At 44.6% G+C, this 23,915-nt stretch overlaps 1 protein-coding gene across 1 annotated transcript in view; it reads left to right on the forward strand.

The window, feature by feature from the left end:
* The first annotated feature begins 3,204 nt into the window (after positions 1-3,204).
* LOC136612804 (chromaffin granule amine transporter-like) overlaps positions 3,205-23,915 on the forward strand; it is a 96,107-nt gene continuing 75,396 nt past the window's right edge. Inside the window, exons 1-4 of the mRNA XM_066593493.1 lie at positions 3,205-3,245; positions 4,210-4,311; positions 14,804-14,900; positions 16,651-16,792. Coding sequence (XP_066449590.1) covers positions 16,727-16,792 — 66 coding nt within the window. The 5' untranslated portion in view covers positions 3,205-3,245; positions 4,210-4,311; positions 14,804-14,900; positions 16,651-16,726. The remainder of the gene's footprint in view (positions 3,246-4,209; positions 4,312-14,803; positions 14,901-16,650; positions 16,793-23,915) is intronic.

The raw sequence follows: 23,915 nt of genomic DNA on the forward strand, positions 1-23,915 counted from the left end.
AAACGGGAAATTTGGCACGAGCATTGATTATGTCATACATAGGAAAAGTTAATGGGTCCCAACTCGATTATTCAATTCTAAGCGCAAAAGAATTAGTGTCCAAATTTTACGTATGTAATCTAATTCTCTCACTTCCTGATGTCATTTTATATGAAGGAAATGTCGCATGGTTGCCTCCACGTGGTGTTTTCTGGGTAACGCAGAGAACTATGCAAAATGGTGAACATATGTTTTTCCTCAGTATCTCTAAAGTAACCACGACTTCATAAGATTTTCCGTGTGAACACCAGATAAACACCAGTACCAAATTAACTCGGGCGAAGCCGGGTATATCAGCTAGTATGATATATAGGTCTTGAGATTTGGAGGCTGCTTGTGAACTTGTTACAGATAACCAGTAACCGACTCCTCAGTTAGAGATCTGTTGGATTGGGATGGTTTCTGTGGGCTCAGACCTACAGCCGGGCATGGAAGGTGACCTGTAGCTGACAGCTCTGTATACAGTGACAACCTTTTTTGAAGCTTTAGTGAAAACAGAGAAACTTTGCTAGAAGGCATCTATGACATTGTGTGTCATTATCAATGATCTTGTACTAAAATTGCAAATTGTCTACACGATGATCAGTGGGGGTCTCACTGTTGAGGACCTCACCGATCTCGAGAACGGGGGTTCCGTGCCCCCCATCCTACCTACTGAAGGATACTGCGCCCCTTGCAGTGTTCCATTTATAGTGACGTCAATGTAGGGGGAGAACCGACCCCCGCAGTGACAGCCAGAGTGGTAAACTGTGAGGCTAATTGCAAATGTCTTACAAGGCCTTTAAGGGGTTATTCCAGTTTCCTAAAACGATATGTCTTCCATTAGTTTATGATGAGTGGGGCTCCGACATCTGGGACCCCTATGATAATGAGAAGGAGACGCAGTGCTGGTGTAATGCTGCAGCTTCTTCACTTCTAGGGAGTTGGAAAGGGCAGCAATACCATGTACAGCGGGACGATTGGGCATCAGGCAGGGAAAACAGAGTTGGACCCCCACTGATCCTAGCAATGACATATCTTAATGATAGAAGATAAGAATACCCCTCTAACATCTCAGTTACAAGTGACCATGCTGGCTATATTACAGCACAAGGTTTGCTTCATGCATGTTTGCTCTTCATTTCTTCTTCTTGCTCATATTTTTGTTTGCTGGGCCTCATGCACATGACATGCCCGGATTCCAGCTGCGGAATCCTGCATGAAATCCATCCCTGACTTCGGCTAGCGATGCTGTGTACCTGTCATTCTCCTGCCGCTCTGTACTGCGGAAGGTCCGCATGGCTCGCCGTTGGACATGTACTGTACAGATATATTTTAAACTCATTCTTTTCCCCGGAATCCGCGGCCCATCCGCAATGTCAATTCCAGGCGGGCCGCAGGTCAGACGGTCTCCATTGACATTACTTTTATATAAGACTAGCTGAGTTAATTTGGTACTGGTGTTTATCTGGTGTTCACACAGAAAATCTTATAAAGTCGTGCTTACTTTAGAGATACCGAGGAAAAAAAATATGTTCACCATTTTGCATAGTTCTCTGCGTTACCCAGGAAACACCACGTGGAGGTAACCATGCAACGTTTCCTTTATATAAAATGACATCAGGAAGTGAGAGAATTAGATTCTGTACATAAAATTTGGACGCTAATTCTTTTGTGCTTAGAATTGAATAATCAAGCTGGGACCCATTAACTTTTCCTATTTATGACATAATCTATGCTCGTGCCAAATTTCATGTTTCTATGACATTGGGAAGTGAGAGAATTAGAGTCTGTACGTAAAATTTGGACGCTGATTCTTTTGCGCTAGAATTGAATAATCGAGTTGGCACCCATTAGCTTTTTCTATTTTGGACATAATCTATGCTTGTGCCAAAATTCCTGTTTCTACGACAGAGGGAAGTTGGAGAAATAGTGGCGAGTCAGTCAGTCAGTCAGTCAGTCAGTCAGTCAGTCAGTGAGGGCTTTCGTCTTTATATATATAGATTTAGGGAATGCCAAAGGGGGGAGGAAATCTTTTTAGGGAGCCAATTTATGTGTCCTGTAAGCAGATTAGGACTACAGTGCGGGTATTGTTGAACACAGAAAAACCAGTGGATACAATATGAGGGGCGTCTCCTCAGTTTCCCCTGCTTTATACAAAGTCTTGTACATGTTTGTGAAAAAAAAAAGAAATTATACATGTTTTTACCTGTAATTTGTGCAAAAAACTGTGCGCTCAAAATGCTCAGTACACCCCTAGAAAAATTTGTTAAGGGGTCTAGTTTTCCAAATGGGGGTCATTTGTGGGGTGTTCTATCGTTTTGGCAGCTCGAGTGCTGAAAAGATGTACAATGTGGCCCAAAATTTCTGTTCTGAAAACCACTGGGTGCTCCTTTCTTTTTGGGCCCCATTATGCGTCCAGGTTAGAGATGAGCGAGCGTACTCGGTAAGGGCAGATACTCGAGCGAGTATCGTCCTTAGGGCACATTCAGACGACCGTATATCGGCCAGGTATTCACTCCCAGCCGATATACGGCGTCTCTCTCTGCAGGGGGAGGAGGCTGGAAGAGCCGGGAGCAGTGCTCTGAGCTCCCGCCCCCTCTCCACCTCCTCTCCACCCCCTCTCCGCCCCTCTGCACTATTTACAATGACAGAAGGCAGGACTAAGTGTCAGGAATTAGCTCCGCCCCATCCCACCTCTCCTCATTGAAAATAGTGCAGGGGGGTGGAGATGAGGCAGAGAGAGGGCGGGAGATCAGAGCACTGCTGCTGGCTCTTCCAGCCTCCTCCCCCTGCAGAGAGAGACAACGTATATTGGCCGGTGTGAATACCCGGCCGATATACGGTCGTCTGAATGCACCCCTACCGAGTATCTGCCTGCTCGCCTGCAAAGATTCCAGTGCCGGGGGAGAGCGCGGGGGGGGGGGACTTTAGAGAGTTCTCTCTCTCCCCCCCCCCCCCACTCCCTCCTGCTCACCCAAATCTTTGCGGGCGAGTAGGCAGGTACTTGGTAAGGACGATACTCGCTCAAGTATCTGTCCTTACCGAGTACGCTTGCTCATCTCTAGTCCAGACATAAGAATAGAGTCATGACGGGTACGTTTCTGAACACAGGACAAACGGGCATCCATTTTGGGGCCGGCCTGCGATGAGGTGACCCGGGGACTGCAGGAGACAGGAGAAGATCGGTGAGGAGAAGATGTGGTAAGACTGCCGCAGAAGAATAGGTTAGTATTGATTTTTTATTGCTAATGACAGAACCTCTTTAACTCTTGTAAAGAAAACTGTAGGGTCAAAATACTCCTGACCCCCCCTTAGTGAATACATTAAGGGGTGTAGTTTTTAAAATGGGGTCATCTGTGGGGGTATCTACTATTCTGACACCTATGAGCCTTTGCAATCTTTGCTTGGTGCAGGAAAACAAAGTGTTCCTCAAAATTTGAACAATCAATGTCAAATTTGTACGTCTCCTAAATTGCTCAAAAAAGTAAAAAGTTTTTCAAATGTGCTTCCAGAATAAATGAAACAGATGGAAATATATATCGCATTCAAAATTTGTATAAAAAGTTGGCCCATATTTAATCTACTGCAGTGGAAAATATGGGGAAAAAAATCACAATTTGTAAAACATTATCCACAATTTTGGCATTTTTAATAAATATACACAAATTCTATTGGTCTATTTTCACCACATAAAAGAAGTACAAAATGTGGCGAGAAAACAATGTCAGAATCACTTGGATATGCAAAACCTTTATGGAGTTATTCTATGTTAAAGTGACACATGTCAGATTTCCAAAGTTTGTCATGGTCATTAAGGTCCAAACAGGCTTCGTATATGGTACAAAGTACAAGCTGATTCAAAAGTCAGGGCCACCAGAAATGTCTTCTGAATGAAAAAAGATACAAGTAGAAAGCTTTGTCAAATACTCAGATGTTTGGAGAAACGTGTTTTGGCTCTATGGTGATGTCTACCTTGGTGGCAGTCATCTTAGATTCAGCCCAAAAAGCTCCATCAGGAATGGGGTCATGGAATACATGATTTAGAGTTTCATCAGATATTGATAGCTGTAGTCCTTTTTTCACTACCTGCAACCATTTTCGAGTTATGGGTGATGTCATGTTGATGATCAATAAAGTTGCTATGTTGAATTTTATGGTATGGAACGCAGTAATTGCATGTCTTTACAGATACCAGAAGATGCCATTAACCCTTTCCAATCCACTGTCTGATGTCTTCCAACATTCTGATTGAAGCCTGTGCAGCTCTGATGTCAGAAGACGCCCAACAGGGTATTCTTACTGTCTATTAATGGCCGCTCTGTTGTCGGGGGCCTCTCCATCATGTCACATACTGCAGTACTGGCAGAAACAGAAAGCCCCCTAGGAAACCCCGAATCCAAAATTGGATTGCAAAGGGTTAACAGAACTGAAATCATCCTGGTTGTCAGTAACAGAAGTTGACGTGAGTCGGTCGAGGCTTTCATTCAAGAACCTCCAGGAAGAAGGCAGTTAGGGCATGAACTTTCAGCAAACTGATTGAGAAGTTCAGAGAAACTGGTAGTTTCCTGGACAAACCGAGAACTGGTCATCCAAGTAGTGTTTCAGATCGCCAGGTGTCGACAGCCATTCTAGCCGTTTCCACGAAGAATCCACAGAAGAGCACCAGGAGACTAAGCACTGGAGCCCGGTGTGAGTCAACCAACTGCTAGGATCCTCAAGACACACAAGTGGCCCCCAGAGAGCCGCAGCAGAAGTTGTGTGAAGATGAAGGGTGTGTACGACAGTTGGTTGACCAGTTCTCGGTTTCTCCTGGCACTCCCAGTTTCCCTGAACTTCGTGATCAGTTTCCTGACAGCTGGTGCACTTACTGGCTGTCTCATACTCATCATGTGTCGGCTGCTACTTAAATCTATTATTTCACCCGTTGCATGTTTCCACCATGTGCCCTTCTCATTACGTCCATTTGTAAGCACTAGTCAGGGAAGCAGTTGCCTGCAGCTCTCTGGCTCATGAATTAATTGGATCTGTAGCGGTGAGATAGAGCGGTGGCTTCGGGCGTTGTTCAGTGCTTGCTGCAGCTATTCATCCTCTGCTTTATGTCTTCTGTGGGCTCAGAATGAGCTTCCATCATCTGCCCAGATCCCACTAATGCCCTACAACGTGAGTGCAGGAGGACGGCTGCAGAATCAAAGGTTGCAGTCAACTGTTACTTTACTGTAGTTTAGGCAGCGACAAGTGCAGCAGTGCAACATGCAGGAATATATATATATGTATATGGTTGATGTTTAGTGGTCTCTGAATGTTGTCAGCAAGATCAGCAAAACACTTAACCCTTCCCAATCCACTGTCTGACATCTTCCCACATTCTGATTGAAGCTTGTACAGCTACAATGTCAGAAGACGTCCGACAGGGTATTCTTACCGTCTATTGCCAGCCACTCCGCTGCCGGGCTTGTCTGGCGCACACACACTGGCTTTAGCCAGCAGATGGCACTGTTGTATAACAGCAAAAAGAGAAAGCCTTTTAGGAAACCCTGAATCCAAAATTGGATTGGAAAGGGTTAAAGGAATTGTACCAGAATTGCAAGTTTTCCCCTATCCACAGTAGTAGGGCAGATTCAGGCAAGTGTAGGTGCAACTATATTCGCCGGTACGGAGCATAGTCGCACCTGAACGAGGGGAATTTCTTCCCTTTGCCAGCTTTACAAATTCCACGCCAGAGCGCAGGAGTTTGAAAATAACCGCGGGAAGATAGGTGCCGCCCGATCTTTCCTGCATTAGGTACGGGAAAAATAGGGCAGGTCCTATTTTTTCTCGGCCGTACAATTAACGCCCGAGAAAACACATAACGGGAGAGAGCAGCGCTGTCAGAATCTGCCCTGACGGCGTATTTGAAAGGCGTTTCCGCACATGAATATTTTACCCGCATAGCACGGCAAAGCGATGCCTTTGATTTCAATAGATTTGTTCGCATAAACACGTTTTTTTCTGCGCAATGACAGGTCCTGCTCTATCTTTGTCCGTGTTACACAGAAAGCTGCCGTAGACTTCCATGGCAGTCTAAAAAAGGGAGGGGATAGAGTTACCCTGCGCACAACAGAGAGAAAAGAAGACAGCTGGCCCTGATTAGGCATTTACTAGCCATTCTAATCCACAGGAAGGGTGGAACTCACGAGCGCGTGAACAGGCAATTTGATCGCAAAAAAACGATCGCACTGTTAGCACGGACATATCAGCCGGCTTCTTGCCATCTCACAACTTGGTTCATGCGAAAATATGTTTCATACCGGCAAACGTATTTATGCATACGCTTGTCTGAATAAGGACTTAGGGCGCATTCAGACGATCATATATCGGCTCGGTTTTCACGCCCAGCCGATATACGTCGTCCCTCTCTGCAGGGGGAGGAGGCTGGAAGAGCCGGGAGCAGGAACTGAGCTCCTGCCTCCTCTCCACCCACTCTCCGCCCCTCTGCACTATTTGCAATGGGAAGGGCGGAACGGGGGCGGAGCTATGTCCCGTAACTTTATTTTTTGTGGAAGTGTGAAAAGAACACATCACTCGCATAACATGCGATCTGCATGCGAGTGCAATGTGTTTTTCAAGCATTTTATTATTGGTACCGCATGCCATTTTTTCACACGCATGAAAAACGCAGAATAAAAATATAAATCAAATAAATGTTTTTATTTAAAAAATGCATCGTACGTGCAGGAGAATCGCTGTGAAATCGCAGGTGAAACGGTCAGTCTCTGAGCCCAGTGATTGGCTGCTCAGGTCACATGGATCACTGTATGTCATCAGTGCTGCAAAGTAAAGAAAGCCTGGCAGGGACTCCTGGGGTAGCAGTTTTGAAATGGCTGGGGATTGACTAAATGAGTTACGGTTAGATATTCCCTGCTGTTAGAGAATGTTTTAAAAAAAAATTCTGGACATCCCCTGTAACCCCTTAACACCACAGAATGTAAACAGAAGTGAACCTGCGCAGCGGGAGCCAGCGGGGACTGCCATCCCACTGCAACAGCAGAGATCAGCGAGAACATCGATTCTCGCTCCTAACCCTTTACATGCCACGATCAATATACATTGTGGCATAGGAAGGGCTGACAGAAGGAGATGAAGGCCAATGGGTTGCCCAGACACCTGGACGCCATACACTGGTGTTTGGGACTGCCATGGCCTGTGATTGCTGTTGTGACTGATAATGGATTGCAGTACAGAAGTAGTGCAATGCATTATCATAGAGATCAGGGCTTTTATGAACCTACAGGGACAGAAAAAATGTGAAAAAAATTAAAACACCCCTTTTTTGTGCAGTTTTCCTTTTTGTATATATAAGAAAAAAATAACAAAATCCCACATATTTGGTATCATCGTATCTGTAACGACCTGTACAATAAATTGTACACACTATTTACTTATCCTGCATGGCAAAAAAACGTAAAAAATACCCTTAAAATGAGGCAAAATACTTAGTTTGTTTATTTTGTATCCCAAAAATCACAATAAAAGTGATAAAAAAAAAACTTTAATTCCCCCAAAATGGTACCAATAAAAACTACAGCTCACCGTGCAAAAAACAAGCCCTCACAGAGCTCCGTCCGTGGAAAAATAAAAAAGTTATAGACCTTTGAATGCAGCAATGTAAAAAAAAAAAAAGCCAAAAAGGGTTGTTATTGTGTATACGGCCGTGTCAGCGGAAAAATAATATAGTTACGGCTTTTGAAAAGTGGAGATGAAAATCCCCCAAAAAACTCCACATATACACGGACTGACGCTCTTTTGCCCCCTGTAGTCTCTCCTTTGTGCTTCTCAGTAATGTCGCTGTAACTGGTCGCCTTCTGTTATAGCCCATCTGTGCTCAGGAACAACGAGTTAGTTGGAGCGCAGCGTTGTATTCAGCAGCAATCTCTGTGCAGAGCCTATTCATCAGAAGGATTCTTGCCATCCTCCTCTGACCCCTTTTGATGATGAGTCTTTTACATCCACAGGATCCCCTCCATGATATTTTAGGTAAATGGTCCCCATTCGTTTTGGAAATATGTGCCATCTATATAATGACCAGTAGAGGGTGTTGTCATACAGTTTTCCTCTTTCTTGCTTCGGTAAATTTCCTAAGTTCTACAAGACTGGATATGTAATAGTGAATGTTGCAGAAAAGTCCAATAAAACATTTGCAACGTCAGAGAAGCGGGTCTCGGCCTAAGAGACGGCTGGGATTAGAATCGGCCCTTGTCACCCTACCGTCTCCCAACCGGAGGGTTACTGGAGAGCACATCCCAGGGGCTAAGGGCAGACTATTAAAAATTGGGAGTTTTTGCTAACTTGATTTGTCACGTGTGTCACCACCGTTCCTTCCTCCGCGGTGGAGATGAAGATGGAATAAAGTCCACACACACAGAGAGTAGTTGAACCAACAGTTGCCGGGAGCAGATGACAGCTGTAATTTTACTTGAATAATTACAGTTCCCGGTAGATTGAAGTAAGCTCAGCAAAACACACCGATGCAGGCAAAAATTAGCAATGAGGATCGGGAGGCAGACACAGAATGACACCGGGCCCACAGTCCAAGTTATCTGTGCAGCACTGCTCTTGAAAAATACTCCTTAGAAAATGGATAGCTTTCTGAGCTAACCGGGAATAGTCGGTAATGCCCGTTTACTTAATTCCCACAAATAACAGTAACAGTCCAGAAAAGAACACTTCACACTCTCAGAAGGTGGTGTGACAGGGAGGACACTCGGGGTAATCCAGACACTCCACAGTCTCAGTTATCTGTGACATCCTGCTCCCAGCAAACTCTCTCTTCCTTTCTTACTCTCTACCGGTCATCACATACTCCTCTGGTGTCCTTCTCCTTTTCTCTCAGTGCGGATAGAGGCACTGGCAAATCCTGGGTAGCATAGGCCCAGGCTAAGCTGATGGGTATCTTTCAGTTTCTTCCATTCTGGACCATACAGACCAGACAGTGTCTGTGTGGCTCCCTTGCAAACCTCAAGAACCCACTCTCTCTCTCTGACTTCCTTAGCAACATATATAAAAAACATAGTCACATGACATACAACAAGATACATTTCTCAGACATATCCCAGACGTTAACCAATTCAGTGTTGCAGAGGTGCAATACACAACAAATGCACACAGCACAGAAGACACTGACAATACGATTGCACAGGACAAACACTTAACATTATGGAGGGGCCCCGTTAACTCTGGGGCACTACATATGCACTCATCTAGGACTCGTTCACACCAGCATTGGAGGTTCCTTTTGTTCCTGTCTGTAATATTTCATCCTATCAATTCTAGGAAAATGCTGGCCGGAAATAGAAGGCACCCGATTATAATCAATGGGGTCTATTCAATGCCGTTCGTTCCATCATAAGTCAGATCTATTTGGCCAAGGGGTACGGAGCAGGAAAACGGAGCCCCCGAACACTGATGTGAGCGCGCCCTAATACTGTATGCCCTGCTATAACGCATTATACAGTCTTATCACTCTATTGTTTTATTGTCAACCACCAATTTTCTGCTTCACACACGGCTCTAAAAATCTCTATGGCTTCCTTTACCAAAGACTCATTCGCAGAAGCCAGTAATTGTCACAATTAACTTGATTAACTTGTCTGTGAGGGACCAGAACAATATTTGTCACAGTTTCTTAGTGTTATTCTCATGTGTCAGTGCAAGCTATCATTTTACCAGTACGATCCATTAATGCTGTGTGGAGCAAGTGTTGTGTTGTAACAGGCCATGTGACTATAGTCATATATAGACTCTATAAGAAACAACATTTGCCATATGATTAATCAGTGCCGGCCCTGGGTTTGATGACACCCTGCAGTGTAAGACTGGGGTGCAAAGGGCTCACTAGTAAAATATATTCTGGGGGCCCACTGATTATCTGTATGGGTGTGCTATGATGTCCACCATTTATGTGGGGGGCTGAGGGCCGACTCCTGGCTCAGGGCCTACCGGTGGAATTTATTTGTTCTCCTGTGGGCCAGTTGGAACCTGGCAACCTGGAATTGTTTTTGGTGGCCTCTCCTGCATAAGAACAAAATTATATATATTATATTGAAAGGCACCTCCTTGTGCAGAAAGCAGCATAATAGCAGTATACCTACACCAGAATATGTGAATAATGATATAAATACAGCAAAGAACCAACCTCAGTAACAGTACCACAACCAAGCTCATAACATAAATACAGCTTGGAACCAACTTCAGTACATAGATACAATACCAGAGCCAAGCTCATAACATAACTACAGCATAAAACCCAGCTCAGTACATAGATACAATACCAGAAGCAAGGTCATAACATTAAATACAGCCCCCAAACTAAGCTCACAGCATAAATATAGTCCCCCAACCAACCTCATCACGTAAATACAGCACCAGGAAAACCTCAGTATAAAAATAAAGCACAAGAACCAAGCTCAATAGATAAATAGCCGCAAAACCAAGCTATAACGTAAATGTGGTACTCATAACATAAATACGGCATCACAAAAAAGCTCAATACGTAAATACAGTACCAGAAAAAAAGCTCAATATGTAAATATAGCACCAGATGCCACCTCAGTACATAAATAGAGCACTAAACAACCTCAGTACATAGATGCAATACCAGAACCAAGTTGATAACATAAATACAGCACCAAAGCTAAGCTCAATGAAATACTGTAGCCGAACTAAGCAATTGCATTGCGGGGTTGCCAGTGGCCAATGCAGGGACAGAATTGATATCAATGCTCCTGCCAAATTTCCCGTTTCTATGACACCGGAATGTGTATATATCTATATATATAAAGCTGAAAGCCCTCACTGACTCACTGACTCACTGACTGACTGACTGTTCTCCAACTTCCCGATGTCGTAGAAACATGAAATTTGGCACAAGCATAGATTATCTCCAAAATAGGAAAAGTAATTGGGTCCCAACTCGATGATTCAATTCTAGCGCAAAATAATTGGCGTCAAAATTTAACGTACATAATCTAAATCACTCACTTCCCAATGTCATAGAAACGGGAAATTTGGCACGGGCATTGATTATGTCATAAATAGGAAAAGCTAATGGGTCCCAACTCCATTATTCAATTCTAGCGCAAAAGAATTGGCATCGAAATTTTACGTGCGGAATGTAATTTTCTCACTTTCCGGTGTCATAGAAACGGGAAATTTGGCACGAGCATTGATTATGTCATAAGTAGGAAAAGCTAATGGATCCCACCTCGATTATTCAATTCTATGCGCAAAAGAATTAGCGTCCAAATTTTACATACGGAATCTAATTTTCTCACTTTCTGGTGTCATAGAAACATGAAATTTGGCGTGAGCATTGATTATGTCATCAATAGGAAAAGCTAATGGGTCCCAACTCCATTATTCAATTCTAGCGCAAAAGAGTTAGCGTTGAAATTTTACGTGCGGAATGTAATTTCTTTACTTTCCAGTGTCATAGAAACAGGAAATTTGGCACGAGCATTGATTATGTCATAAATAGGAAAAGCTAATGGGTCCCAACTCGATTATTCAATTCTAGCGCAAAAGAATTGGCGTCGAAATTTTACGTGCGGAATGTAATTTTCTCACTTTCCGGTGTCATAGAAACGGGAAAATTGGCACGAGCATTGATTATGTCCTAAATAGGAAAAGCTAATGGGTCCCAATTCCATTATTCAATTGTAGCACAAAAGAATTGGCGTTGAAATTTTACGTGCGGAATGTAATTTTTTCACTTTCCGGTGTCATAGAAACGGGAGATTTGGCACGAGCATTGATTATGTCATAAATAGGAAAAGCTAATGGGTCCCAACTCAATTATTCAATTCTATGCGCAAAAGAATTAGCGTCCAAATTTTACGTACGGAATGTAATTTCTTCACTTTCCGGTGTCATAGAAACAGGAAATTTGGCACGAGCATTGATTATGTCATAAGTAGGAAAAGTTAATGGGTCCCAACTTGATTATTCAATTCTAGCGCAAAAGAATTGGCGTCGAAATTTTACGTGCGGAAGGTAATTTTTTCACTTTCCGGTGTCATAGAAACGTGAAATTTGGCACGAGCATTGATTATGTCATAAGTAGGAAAAGTTAATGGGTCCCAACTCGATTATTCAATTCTAGCGCAAAAGAATTGGCATCGAAATTTTACGTGCGGAAGGTAAGTTTTTCACTTTCCGGTGTCATAGAAACAGGAAATTTGCCCCAAGCATTGATTATGTCATTAATAGGAAAAGCTAATGGGTCCCAACTCCATTATTCAATTTTATGCGCAAAAGAATTAGCGTCCAAATTTTACGTGCAGAATGTAATTTTTTCACTTTCCGGTGTCATAGAAACGTGAAATTTGGCACGAGCATTGATTATGTCATAAATAGGAAAAGTTCATAGGTCCCAACTCGATTATTCAATTCTAGCGCAAAAGAATTGGCGTCGAAATTTTACGTACGGAATGTAATTTTTTCACTTTCCGGTGTCATAGAAACGGGAAATTTGGCACGAGCATTGATTATGTCAGCTAATATATATATAATGTATATTATGTCTCCTTGTGGCATATGGACAGTGTGACGTCTAGCATTACCTGCACCGCACATTGCCCTACCACTTTGGCATTCCTACGGCAACCTGGTCATATTCTCCCCTGAGCCTAGAAATACTACTGCTTCACAAAGGTTTATTTGCACATAAAACTGTATTTAAATATCATACAAAATCATGCAATACAAATAAGGCAGTTTTTCCCCACTCCCTCATACCTCCCTCTTTATTTTCAGTTGCCGTGCCCAGAAACTAAACCCATATACTTATATAGTATCAAGGACGTGGAATAATGCTATATCAAATTAGCATAGTGTCCAAACAAATAGGCCATATGGCCAATGGTGGAATGGAATAAGATAACAATGTATAGAGTCTATGGGTTACCCTACTGGGTTGAGTTTTCTGCTTTTGAAGAACTCCATAGTCTGCATTTCCTTCTCACTAAGTCACCTGCAAGGACATCAGAGGAGACCAATGTTTCACTAATGACCGCACAACATTGTCATGGGGGGTTTGTATCAGAGGTTAGCACCTATAAAGGGGTGCATCTTCTCTGGCTATGGAGGTGAAGAAGGTTCAGCAACTAGCAGGAACCAGCAGTCCCTTCTACCCTCCTCCCCATGGTTCCACAGTGGAAGAGGCCTCCTCTCAAGAACAGGCAAGGGTGCTGGTCCAACAACCGTAATAGGATCAAGCACATCTGTGGCAGCAGCAGTCAACTCCTTCTCCCAGGGTCCAGGTTTTGATTTGTGCCATCGGGTCTCATAAGGCAGGGTTATTCTTGCAGCCCACCATCCTCACACAATTTGGTATATTCAACCTGTTCTCCAGACTGTAGGCTATGGAATTGCATTGGCACCCCTTTTATTCAAATTTAACCTCAGACTGGAGGTTGCAGCCCTTTCTTAGCCTTAAAGGCCTGCTCCATCGCTGCAGTTCATGTCCACTTCCTTATGTACTTTACAGCCTTTTAGTATATACACAGAGGTCAATTATATTTTCCGCAGTATATACACATAGAGGTGAGGTAGATTCTCCTCAGTATATACACATAGAGGTGAGGTAGATTCCCCTCAGTATATACACATAGAGGTGAGGTAGATTCTCCTCAGTATATACACATAGAGGTGAGGTAGATTCTCCTCAGTATATACACATAAAGGTGAGGTAGATTCTCCTCAGTATATGCACACACAGAGGTCAGTTAGATTGTTGTGCCAAATTTCACGCTTGTACAATACCGGGAAGTTACATTACATAGGGGTGCACTTACTTTTGCAATTAGCATTGAACAATCAAGTTGTGACCCCTCTAATTTTCCTTTTTAGGACCTAAAGAATGCTCCTGCCAAATTTCATGTTTGTACGACACCGGAAAGCTATATTACACAGGGGTGCTAATACTTTTGCAATTAGCATTGAATAATTGAGTTTTGACCCCTTTGCTTTTCCTATTTAGGACCTAAAGAATGCTCCTGCCAAATTTCATGTTTGTATGACACCGCGAAGTTAGAGAATTAGTGGCGAGTCAGTCAGTGAGTTAGTTAGTCAGTGAGGGTCCATTGTCCTCTTCTACAAAACCATATTCATGGAGGACTTCTAACCACGTGACCCTACTGGTATGCATGTGTCCCCTCTTTCACCCAGACATGCACCTGAGGACCACCCTATCCAGGCAAATTTACTTGGCCGCCGACTCTACCATTACTCTACCAATCCTCCTAGTGTTGAGCCAACAGCCAATCACACCTACCTCTTGACTGCCAGAGCCAGAACCTCTTTTCCAGCTGGACCCTCTCTCTGGTCCAATGTTCACCATAACCAAGGTCGCCATCTCTTCCATGAGGTCCTGCTTGCACTCGAGTACTGTCAGTCTACTATAATGTCCCTCAAGTTAATGCAACAATTTAGCCAGACTACTGCAAAACTATTGTGACCTGGTGGTTCCCTGGCTGGACTGCATGGTTGCACAAGTGTAGAGGTGTTCATTGTTCAACACTTGTTTATTATTGAGGACTCTAGTCCTTTAAGGAAAGTTGTACATACTCTGTCATGATGTAATGTCACACAGCAGGGTGCCGTAGCAATGTAAAGGGAAGGGCCAACAGAAGTTGAAAAAACTCTGAAGTGTGTAAAGAGGAGGAGAGAGCGAGGAATCGCTCAAAGGAGCTACGTGTTAGTCAAAGGTGCAGCGACTGAGAGATGCTCTTGTGTGTTCCTGTTACAGAGAGAGGCCAAGTACAAAAAAGAGAGTACGACTGCGGCGGGGAGGTGTCTGGAGCTGCAGCCATTGAGAAACACCAGAGGCAGGTTCGGTGACCAAAGTGAGTGAGCCTTTACGCTGACAAGAGTACGCTGGGATATCAGTTTGAGTAGGGGTGTCCAACCCGTGGGCTGCATGTGGGCCAGGGTGGCTATGGATGTGGGCCACGAGTGGGGGGGGCAAACCGATAGGCTGCATGTGGGCCAGGGTGCCTATGGATGTTTTCCAGGGGGTGTCCAACCTGTGGGCCAGGGTGGCTATGGATGTGCCAATTGGGTGTCCAACCTGTGGGCTGCATGTGGGCCAGGGTGGCCATGGATGTGGTCCACAGGGGTCATTAGCTGTTCACTGCATTGTGAAAATTACTGGTGGGACGGCTGCTGTGCCTCATTATATTCAGGCCTGGCAGCTGTTGTAGTAGCCCAGAACACCATCCTGGTTTCCTCCATAAATGTCATACATGTTTGACCTATGTAGATGCACTGTGCAAAGCTTGTCCTGTCATATCCAGTGTGTGTGGTGCACAGCTGCGACGCTTGAGAGGTTAACAGTAATAAAATCATTGCCTGCATGTAAATGTATCAGTCTGTCATGTCATGGGTGAAGGTATAAATAAAAGTGCTTGAGAGCAGGAAAGGAGTTCCATCTTGTCCACCGGAGAGGGTGCTAACACAGAGCCACATGGAAGCACCTTCAGCTTTCATGTAGGTGAAGATGGAGGGAGAGGAGCACTAGCCTGTGGCGATTGGGGTTTGGATGTGAATGGATTGAGTCCCAAGATCCTAGAGAGAGAAAGCAATTCCAAATAATTCTCTATAGAGGGACCTATCGTACAGGTACCAATTCACACTACAGGCTTTTCCTGTGCGACCGTCCAGAGTCAGGATTACCGCACAGAGGTACACTACTGAGTCACACCCACGCAACTGCCATGCAGGGTGTTATTGTTTAAGCCTTCATGTAAATAATTGTCTGCCAGAGAGTCTGCGGAGTGACCCCTACCTTCTTCCTCCTCTGGACTGCTCCCAGTCCAGGAGCTGTACCGTACAGATAACGTGGACTGTAGGATCAGTTTTCATCCTGTGTTTCCTCCCTGACCTCTGAGCTGTAGTCTACTTTCACTAAAGAGAATTGTACCTAAATTTGCCTTAAATACCTGCTTGTCAAAGTTTATTCTTCAAGTAAAGTTATACCGGGCCCTAACCGTTCCTGGGGACCTGCTGGGTACTATACACAAGTCTCTGTGTTATTTTCTCTGCCGCATAGCATACCGGTGAGTGGGAACGGTGGTGTCACAAGTGATGAGTACCACTACTCCCCCTATCGCCATGCTTGGTGCCAAAAGGACTACGCCCTGGCCTGGCACAAAGTAGCAGGGGGGGGGACTACCCCACTGAATGGACTTGCTGGTGCCCAAAGTGAGAGGAGTTAACTGTGGCTGCAGACTCCTGGGCTCAGAGCATTTTTGGCCAGGCTGATAGAAAAATGGATCCCACCCGCAGAACCTAGAGGCTGCGCCGAGTTACTGTGGTTCCTCGGAGGCCAGTTCCTCGGAGGCTGCAATTATACAAGGAGGAGGACCCACAGATCACTAGGCTGCTCACCTTTCCAACGCCAGAAGACATGGAGAGCACTACAAGGCCTCCACAGACCCAATGCTTCTTCAGGAAGAATGGTGTGACAGCCTAGGCGGGACAGCCGGTTTGGATCCTGATTCACCAGGGCAATAGAGTTGTCTGAGAATATATCCCAGAATTGCTGTGTCCATTTGTGCTCACTTATGGGGACGCTAACTTCAGCTTTCATTTCAGGGGAGAGCGACAGACCCAGGCCCGTTTCCTCCCGCAGACACCGCTGAGCAGACCCATTGTGTCCCCTCTGCTCAGCATGGACACTGCATCTGCTTCTCCTTCTACCAACTCCGCAAGGATGGAGGATGATGAGGAGTCACTGGTAGGTGACGGTGCTGCATCAGCTGCGGCTGACGCAGAGTATAGGGACAATCAGTGGGCAGAGATAGGAAGGCTAATACTACCACAGAATGACTTCCATTTTCCTTGAGACTCTTTGCGTAACAGACAGTTTTCTTTTCCTTCGTTTTCCCTATCATGCCCCAATACAAGAACTGGAAGGTCATTTTCCTCAGTTTTTCACATTGAAGTTATACTAGTTATGCAGTATTGTGTAATGTTTAAGTGTGTGCTGGTTAAAAGTTTATTTGCTCATGCTCTCTAGCGTGATCTTTCATGCTTAAAGTCATTCAGTATTTTCATGCATAATTAACCCCTTCATGACCCGGCCCTTTTTTTTCCCCATTTTCGTTCCCCCCCCCCCCTTCCTTAAAAAAATCATAACTCCTTTATTTATCCATCTACGTCGCTATATGAGGGCTTGTTGTTTTTTGCGGGACGAGTTGCAGTTTTTAATGGTGCTATTTAAAGTACCATATAATGTACTGAAAAACGTAATAAAAATTATAAGTGGGGTAAAATGAAAAAAAAACAACAATATTCTGCCATCTTTCAGTGCGTCTTGTTTTTATGGCGCACAAATTAAAACAAAAGCGACATGATAACTTTATTCCATGGGTCGGTACAATTACTACGATACCAAACTTGTATAGTTTTTTTTTTTACTAAACTACACTTTTTTTTTCAAAGACATTTAATTTTTTTCATTTATTTTCTGCCGTCATCTTATGCGCGCAATAACTTTTTTATTTTTACGTCGACGTAGTTAAGCAAGGGATCATTTTTTGTAGTTTCCGATAGTACCAATTTGGAATATATACGACTTTTTAATTGCTTTTTATTGCATTTTTTCTGGGAGACAGGGCAGCTAAAAAAGTGCATTTCTGGCGTTCTTTATTTTTTTTTCCGGACGACGTTCATCATGCGGAAAAAATAATGCACTACTTTGATAGATCAGACTTTTACGGACGCGACGATACCAAACGTGTATTTTTATTTTATGATTTAGATTTTTTAATAATCGAAATGGCAAAAGGGGGGTGATTCAAACTTTTATAACTTTTTTTTTACAATTAAAAAAACGTTTTTGATTTTTTTTTACTTTACTTTAAAGTCCCCCTGGGGGACTACAACCAGCGATGCTTTGATCGCTCCTGCAGTATGACGTAATGCTTTAGCCTTACGTCATACTGCCATTTGACAGGCAGTCTTTCAAGCCACCCCACGGGGTTGGCTTGATAGGCAGTCTGCTAAGGCAGCCCTGGGGGATTTAAATGCCGCTGTTGATCCTGACAGGTTAATGGCTGTGATCGGATGATCGCGGCTATTGCCCGCGGGTGTCAGCTGTAGTAAACAGCTGACGCCCGCACTGTATGCAGAGAGGTTGCCCCGCGACCTCTCTGCATACATACCCCGACGCTCCAGGACGTAAATGTACGTCCTGGTGCTGGAAAGGGTTAAAGTTTAGTCTTATGTAATCAAGTCATGCTAATTTATGCTAATTTAGTAAGTCACCCTATGTTTGAGACTGCTTGTATGGTATGATTGTTATCTGTGTATGACGGGAGGTCTCTTGTGTACCCCTAGTCCAGTCTTTAGTCTTCAGCAGCCCGTTTCCAGTTTGTTTCAGGGGGCGGGGCCTGTCATTCACCTCATTCTAATCACGGACAGCGGGATTGACTTAAGCTACTGACTGCTCTGATGATATTTTTGTTCTCTTTTTCCTGCCAGTCGCCTTTTCATATTTTTGTGTATGGTACCGTGTGTTTCTCCTCACCGTAAGAAACAGTGATGTTCCTTCCACTGATCTTACTCTACTAGCCTTTGGAGCAAAGTGTTATGTATGACGCTCCATAGCAATACTAGTGCTCTTGGATTCTGTCCAGCCTAGTAGATTTTTCTCTAATGTACTTGCAAGTCATAATCCTTTTCACACTGTCATAAATAGAAGCCACACATAGAAATGACACTTCCTTTAGTCAGAGTACACTGGGGGTGGGTACATCCTTATATATATGTGATATGGCAAGTTGGGGTCACTCGCCTGCAGATCGCTGACCTCTCAGACAGGAAATTGGCGCACCACACGTGTAGAAATGCTTCATGAGACGTGGATTCTCTTTAAGACTAGCACCTGCCAGCATTTATTTCACAGCAAACAGCATACACAAACACAGTCCATGTGCAATCCTGGGTTCACAACCCACAGGGTCCTGTCACTAACCCTTCCTGGGGTGTCTGGAGGGCGTCTTCCTCCATCAGACAGGGTGACAGACCCAACTGGTCCAAAGAAAAGGCCATAAACACCCCATCTGGGTGTGAGGTTAGGGTTGTCGTTCCTCTCAACCTCAGGGCCTTTTCTAATCCTCACTGGACCCCAGCTTGCAGCCTAACCTGCACTGCCAAGCAGTAACTTCCCCTTTGCTTCTGGCAGGAACTGGCTTTTATGCAACCAATTCCTGCTACACCCATCAGGCGTTAACCCTATCTTTTACTTTCCAGGTATCAGACTTGCCTGACTAGCACACTCTGCAGGTCATTCTGATACTGCACCACTACAGTGACCAGAGGTAGGCGTTGTGTTTACAGGTTTTGCCTTGCATACTGTGTGACTGAGCAGTGTGTTCTCCAAGGGGGTGAAAGTCAAACACACAAGATGGCCCGACTCTGGATGTATACACTCTGTTTTAGAGGTGGCCGGAGCAGCTTCATTCTTAAGTAGGGGGGAACTGTAGTGGCCCAATACCCCATCCTGGTGCCCTCCATAAATGTCATACATGTCTGTCCTATGCACTGTGCAAAGCTTGTCCTGTCATATCCAGTGTGTGTGTTGCACAGCTGTGGTGCTTGAGAGGTTAAGAGTAATAAAATCCTTGCCTGCATGTAGATGTAACAGTCTGTCATGTCATGTTGTGTGTCAGAAGGTATAAATGTGAGTGCTTGAGAACGGGAAAAGGTCTTCAATCTGTGTCTTCCATCTTGTCTACTGAGAGCGTTCTAACAGAGCCACATGGAAGCACCTTCAGCTTCCATTTAGGTGAAAATGGAGGAAGAGGAGCGATATGCCATAGTGTGTGAAGTTTGGATGTGAATGGAGTGAGTCCCAAGATCCTAGAGAGAGAGAGAGAGCAATTCTTAATAATTCTGTATAGAGAAACCCACTGTACAGGTACCAATTCACACTACAGACTTTTCCTGTGTGGCCGTCCAGAGTTAGGATCACCGCACAGAGGTACGCTACTGACACAGCCACATGCCTGCCATGCGGGGTGATATTTTTTAAGCCTTCATGTAAATAATTGTCTGCCAGAGAGTCTGCGGAGTGACCCCTACCCCGCTTCCTCCTCTGGAGTGCTCCCAGTCCAGGAGCAGTACTGTAAACTGTCCACTGTACAGATATGTAGACTGTAGAACCGGTTTCATCCTGTGTATCCCCCCTGACCTCTGAGCTCTAGTCTACTTTCACTTAAGAGAATTGTACCTGCATTGCCTTGAATGGCTTTTTTCCCACAGTTTTTGCTGTGGATTTGCATGTGGCTTTAGTCCTGGCAATGAGCAAAATCCAGATGCAGAATTCCAACACATTTCATTAGTGTTTGTGCATTTACTGTGTGGCCCAAGATAACTCTGCCTCTTCCACTGTGGCCCCAATGATGCCAAAAGCTTGGACACCCCTGGGTTAGAGCAAATACAGCAAGAAAGATGGTCACTGGTGTCATGGAGAGAGAATTAGTAACTGGGACAAAAGTGAGGTATCGGTGAGAGCTTGTCAGAGGGACAGCTGGTGGGCCAGAGTGGAGCCGGTGTGAATGCTAAGGGGCTCACCCTAAATATTGCACCCTGATGCTGTCAGGGACAAGATAAAAATCTGAGGTTTGTTGCATTAAGTTAAAGCAAATAATATGGATTATTTAAGACGTATTTTAATTTTAAGATGATTCCAAGGCAGCCAGATTTCTATTCTGGGCCCAATACTAGTCACTGCAGCTGAGGATGGGCCAAATAAAGCTGTGTGAGCCTGAGTGATCATCATCCACTGGTGCGGAGTCTAGTGCCAAAATTGGCCAACTGGGTGAGGACTTGGAGCCGGAGTACATAAGGACTGGATATTTGACGACTTCGACATACTACTCACTTGGCATAGACCACTATCAGCAGCGAAGTAGCTAGGAGATCTCAACACTGTTAAATAGGTGCGAAGCCTAGTGCAGCTCCTGAGATACCAGCCAGCGAAGGCCAGGGAAGTGCCGTTAGTTTGCTTACCCCTGAGCAGTGCCATAATGCCACCCTCGGGTATCACTAAACAATGAAACGAGAAACCTGGGGTTTTCATACATAGTGTGTAAGGCTGAAAAAAAGACTTATGTCCATTCAGTTCAGCCTATTACCCTCCAATGTTGATCCAAAGGAAGGCAAAAAAAACCCCAATGAGGCAGAAGCTAGTTTCCCTCATTTTAGGGGGAAAAATTCCTTCCTGACTCCAATCTTGCAATCAGAATAATCCCCGGATCACCGACCCTTCTGAAGTAATCAGTGATATAACATCTAAAGAAAGATGGCCAGGCTCCTCTTGTACTTTTTTATCAAGTTTGCCATCCCCACGTCCTTAGGCAGAGAGTTCCATAGTCTCACTGCTCTTACAGTAAAGAACCCCCTTCTATGTTGGTGTAGAAACCTTCTTTCTTCTAGACGTAGAGGGCTCCCCCTTCATTTTGAAAAAAAAAACACGGATTTAGAATTTTTGTTGCAGATTTCAGCCCTTGAAATACAAGAGTCAAAATGTGCAGCATTTCTATAAGTAAATCCCCAGTCAGATTGACACTATTTAGGTACGGATTTGGTCACTACATATTTGAGTTTTTCGCTATTGATAGCTGGCAGCAGATATATGTTGTGTGAAGGTGACCTCAGGGTGTATTTAGACCGATATCACACTCTTAAACCTGCAGTTGCGATTTTTATGTGCGTGAAAATCACGTTTTATTCATTAGTAAAAGCGAAGTCGTGCCTATGAGCGCAAAAAAAAGCATGTCTGATACAACCAAAGGTTTCCTAACGTGTGTTCACTTGTTCATCTTTTACAGGTGCACAATACTCGCACCTGCAAAAGATAGGACAGTTGCGCGCCGGGAAGGTCCGTGCTGCACGTAAAAAATCCCAGCCGGGAGTCCCCTCATCACTGAACACTGTGACAGCACTGTCACAGTGTTCAGTGACAAGGGGACTCCCCGCGGGGACAAACGAATCCCCTGCCACAGCTCTCACAGCCGTGACAGCTGTGGCAAAGTAACGCAATGTTCTCCCATTGCTTTTAATGGGGCCAGCGCTGCTGCTGCCGGCCCCTTTGAAAGCAATGGCATGCAGGCAACCTCCGCAGTGCTTTTCGGGGAAGGGCTTTACATATAAGCCCTTCCCTGAAAATCATCCCTAGGTGTAGGAAAAAAAACAAAAAACATTACTCACCTAGCAGCGCTATCCGGGCTCCGGCGCATCTTCTCTCTGCAATCCCCGTCACTGATCTAAAGCACTTTCAAGAGGCGGGGATTTAAAATCCCCACCTTTTGAAAGTGCTGGTCTGATTGGTTGAGCGCTCAGCCAATCACAGGCAGCGCTCAGCCATTCATTGAATGACAACTGAGTGCTGCCTCTGATTGGTCACAGCGCTCAGCCAATCAGAGGCAGCACTCAGCCATTTATTGAATTTTTAAAAAAAATGCTCGTCTGACTGAGCCCAAAAGAGAGAAAAATTGAACTCGCGTGAAAGTTGCATTTACATGTGAGCACATGTGATTTTTTTGCCTGCCAAAGAAAATGGAGGGCTCTTCTTAAACAAGAATTGTGCCAGAATAGGACATGCTGCAACATTTCTATCTCGGATAATGGGTCTGAGAGAAAAATCACTCGTATGAAGAAAGAGATTGAAATATATGTGGTCTTTTCATGTACGAGTTCTGTTCATATTGCAATTGGACATAACTTGTGTGAAAATTGCCTGTTTGTGACACTGGCCTAAGGGTGTATTCATCAGCGTAAATGCATTTCCGCAACTGGCATTGTATATTTGCCCGGGCATAAGCCTGTTTTACTCTACCCTTTGCAACGCAAAACAAACAAGTTCCCATGCTCCAATTTATTGTAAGGAGCAACTAAGTTAGTTCTATAAGTGCTATTTTTGTGCCCAAATACTCAGGAAAATAGAGCATGCTGACCAGACTGTTAGGAGGTGCTGGGACCAGTGGATGTGTGAGGCACACAAGGTGACCGGGCTCAGGACCCCCGACAGACCACCAGTGCAGAGGACAGTCTGATCATCCAACAAGTACCAGCAGCTCCAACTGTTTTGTTATTCGCCATCCAGAGACAGGGGGCACCATCGTTACAGGCCCCTGTGTGTATTGGAACAATTTCCAGATGCTTGGCTGAAGGTCAATAGGTCTCATGTAGCCCATTACGTGCAAGGCCTTCGACACAGTGTTCATGTTTGGATACATCGGGGGAAGCGCCTCAATCCTGCCTTTGCTGTGGAGCGGCACACTGCCCCCTGCTGGTGTGATGGCCTGGGAGGCCATCGCATACAACAGTTGCTCCCCCCAGTAGTGGTACAAGGGACAATGACAACTCAGCGATATGCTCAGGACATCCTGCAGCCACATGTGTTCCTCTCATGGTGGCTTCCAGCAGGATAATGCTCGGCCACACACACAAGGGGGTCATAGGAATGTCTCCACAACATTGTCACACTTTCATGGCTGCCCAGTCACCAGACATATCACCAATAGAACATGTATGGGACCATCTTGTATGCCAACCTCAACAGTGTTAGATCCACTGTTTAGACTAACTTCCCTTCTCCTAGTTCTAACAGACGCAGGCGTTGTATTTCTCTCCTTGTCATCTGAGATTATATTTCCTTTTTCTAGCACTTCTATGGTTAATTGCTCCAGAGTTTCCCAGTTCAGCTGTGGGACCTTTGCCAATCACCGCCATATATAGCTGAGCTGGGACTTCCTTTCAGTGCTTCAGTGTTGTTGTGAGTTCTGCTCTTTGACTTCCTCCCTTGTTTCTGCAGTTATTCTGTTAGTATCCAGTGTCATGCACTTTGTTGT

The sequence above is a fragment of the Eleutherodactylus coqui genome, chromosome 2, assembly GCF_035609145.1.
Source record: "Eleutherodactylus coqui strain aEleCoq1 chromosome 2, aEleCoq1.hap1, whole genome shotgun sequence".
In the NCBI taxonomy this organism is placed as follows: Eukaryota; Metazoa; Chordata; class Amphibia; order Anura; family Eleutherodactylidae; genus Eleutherodactylus; species Eleutherodactylus coqui.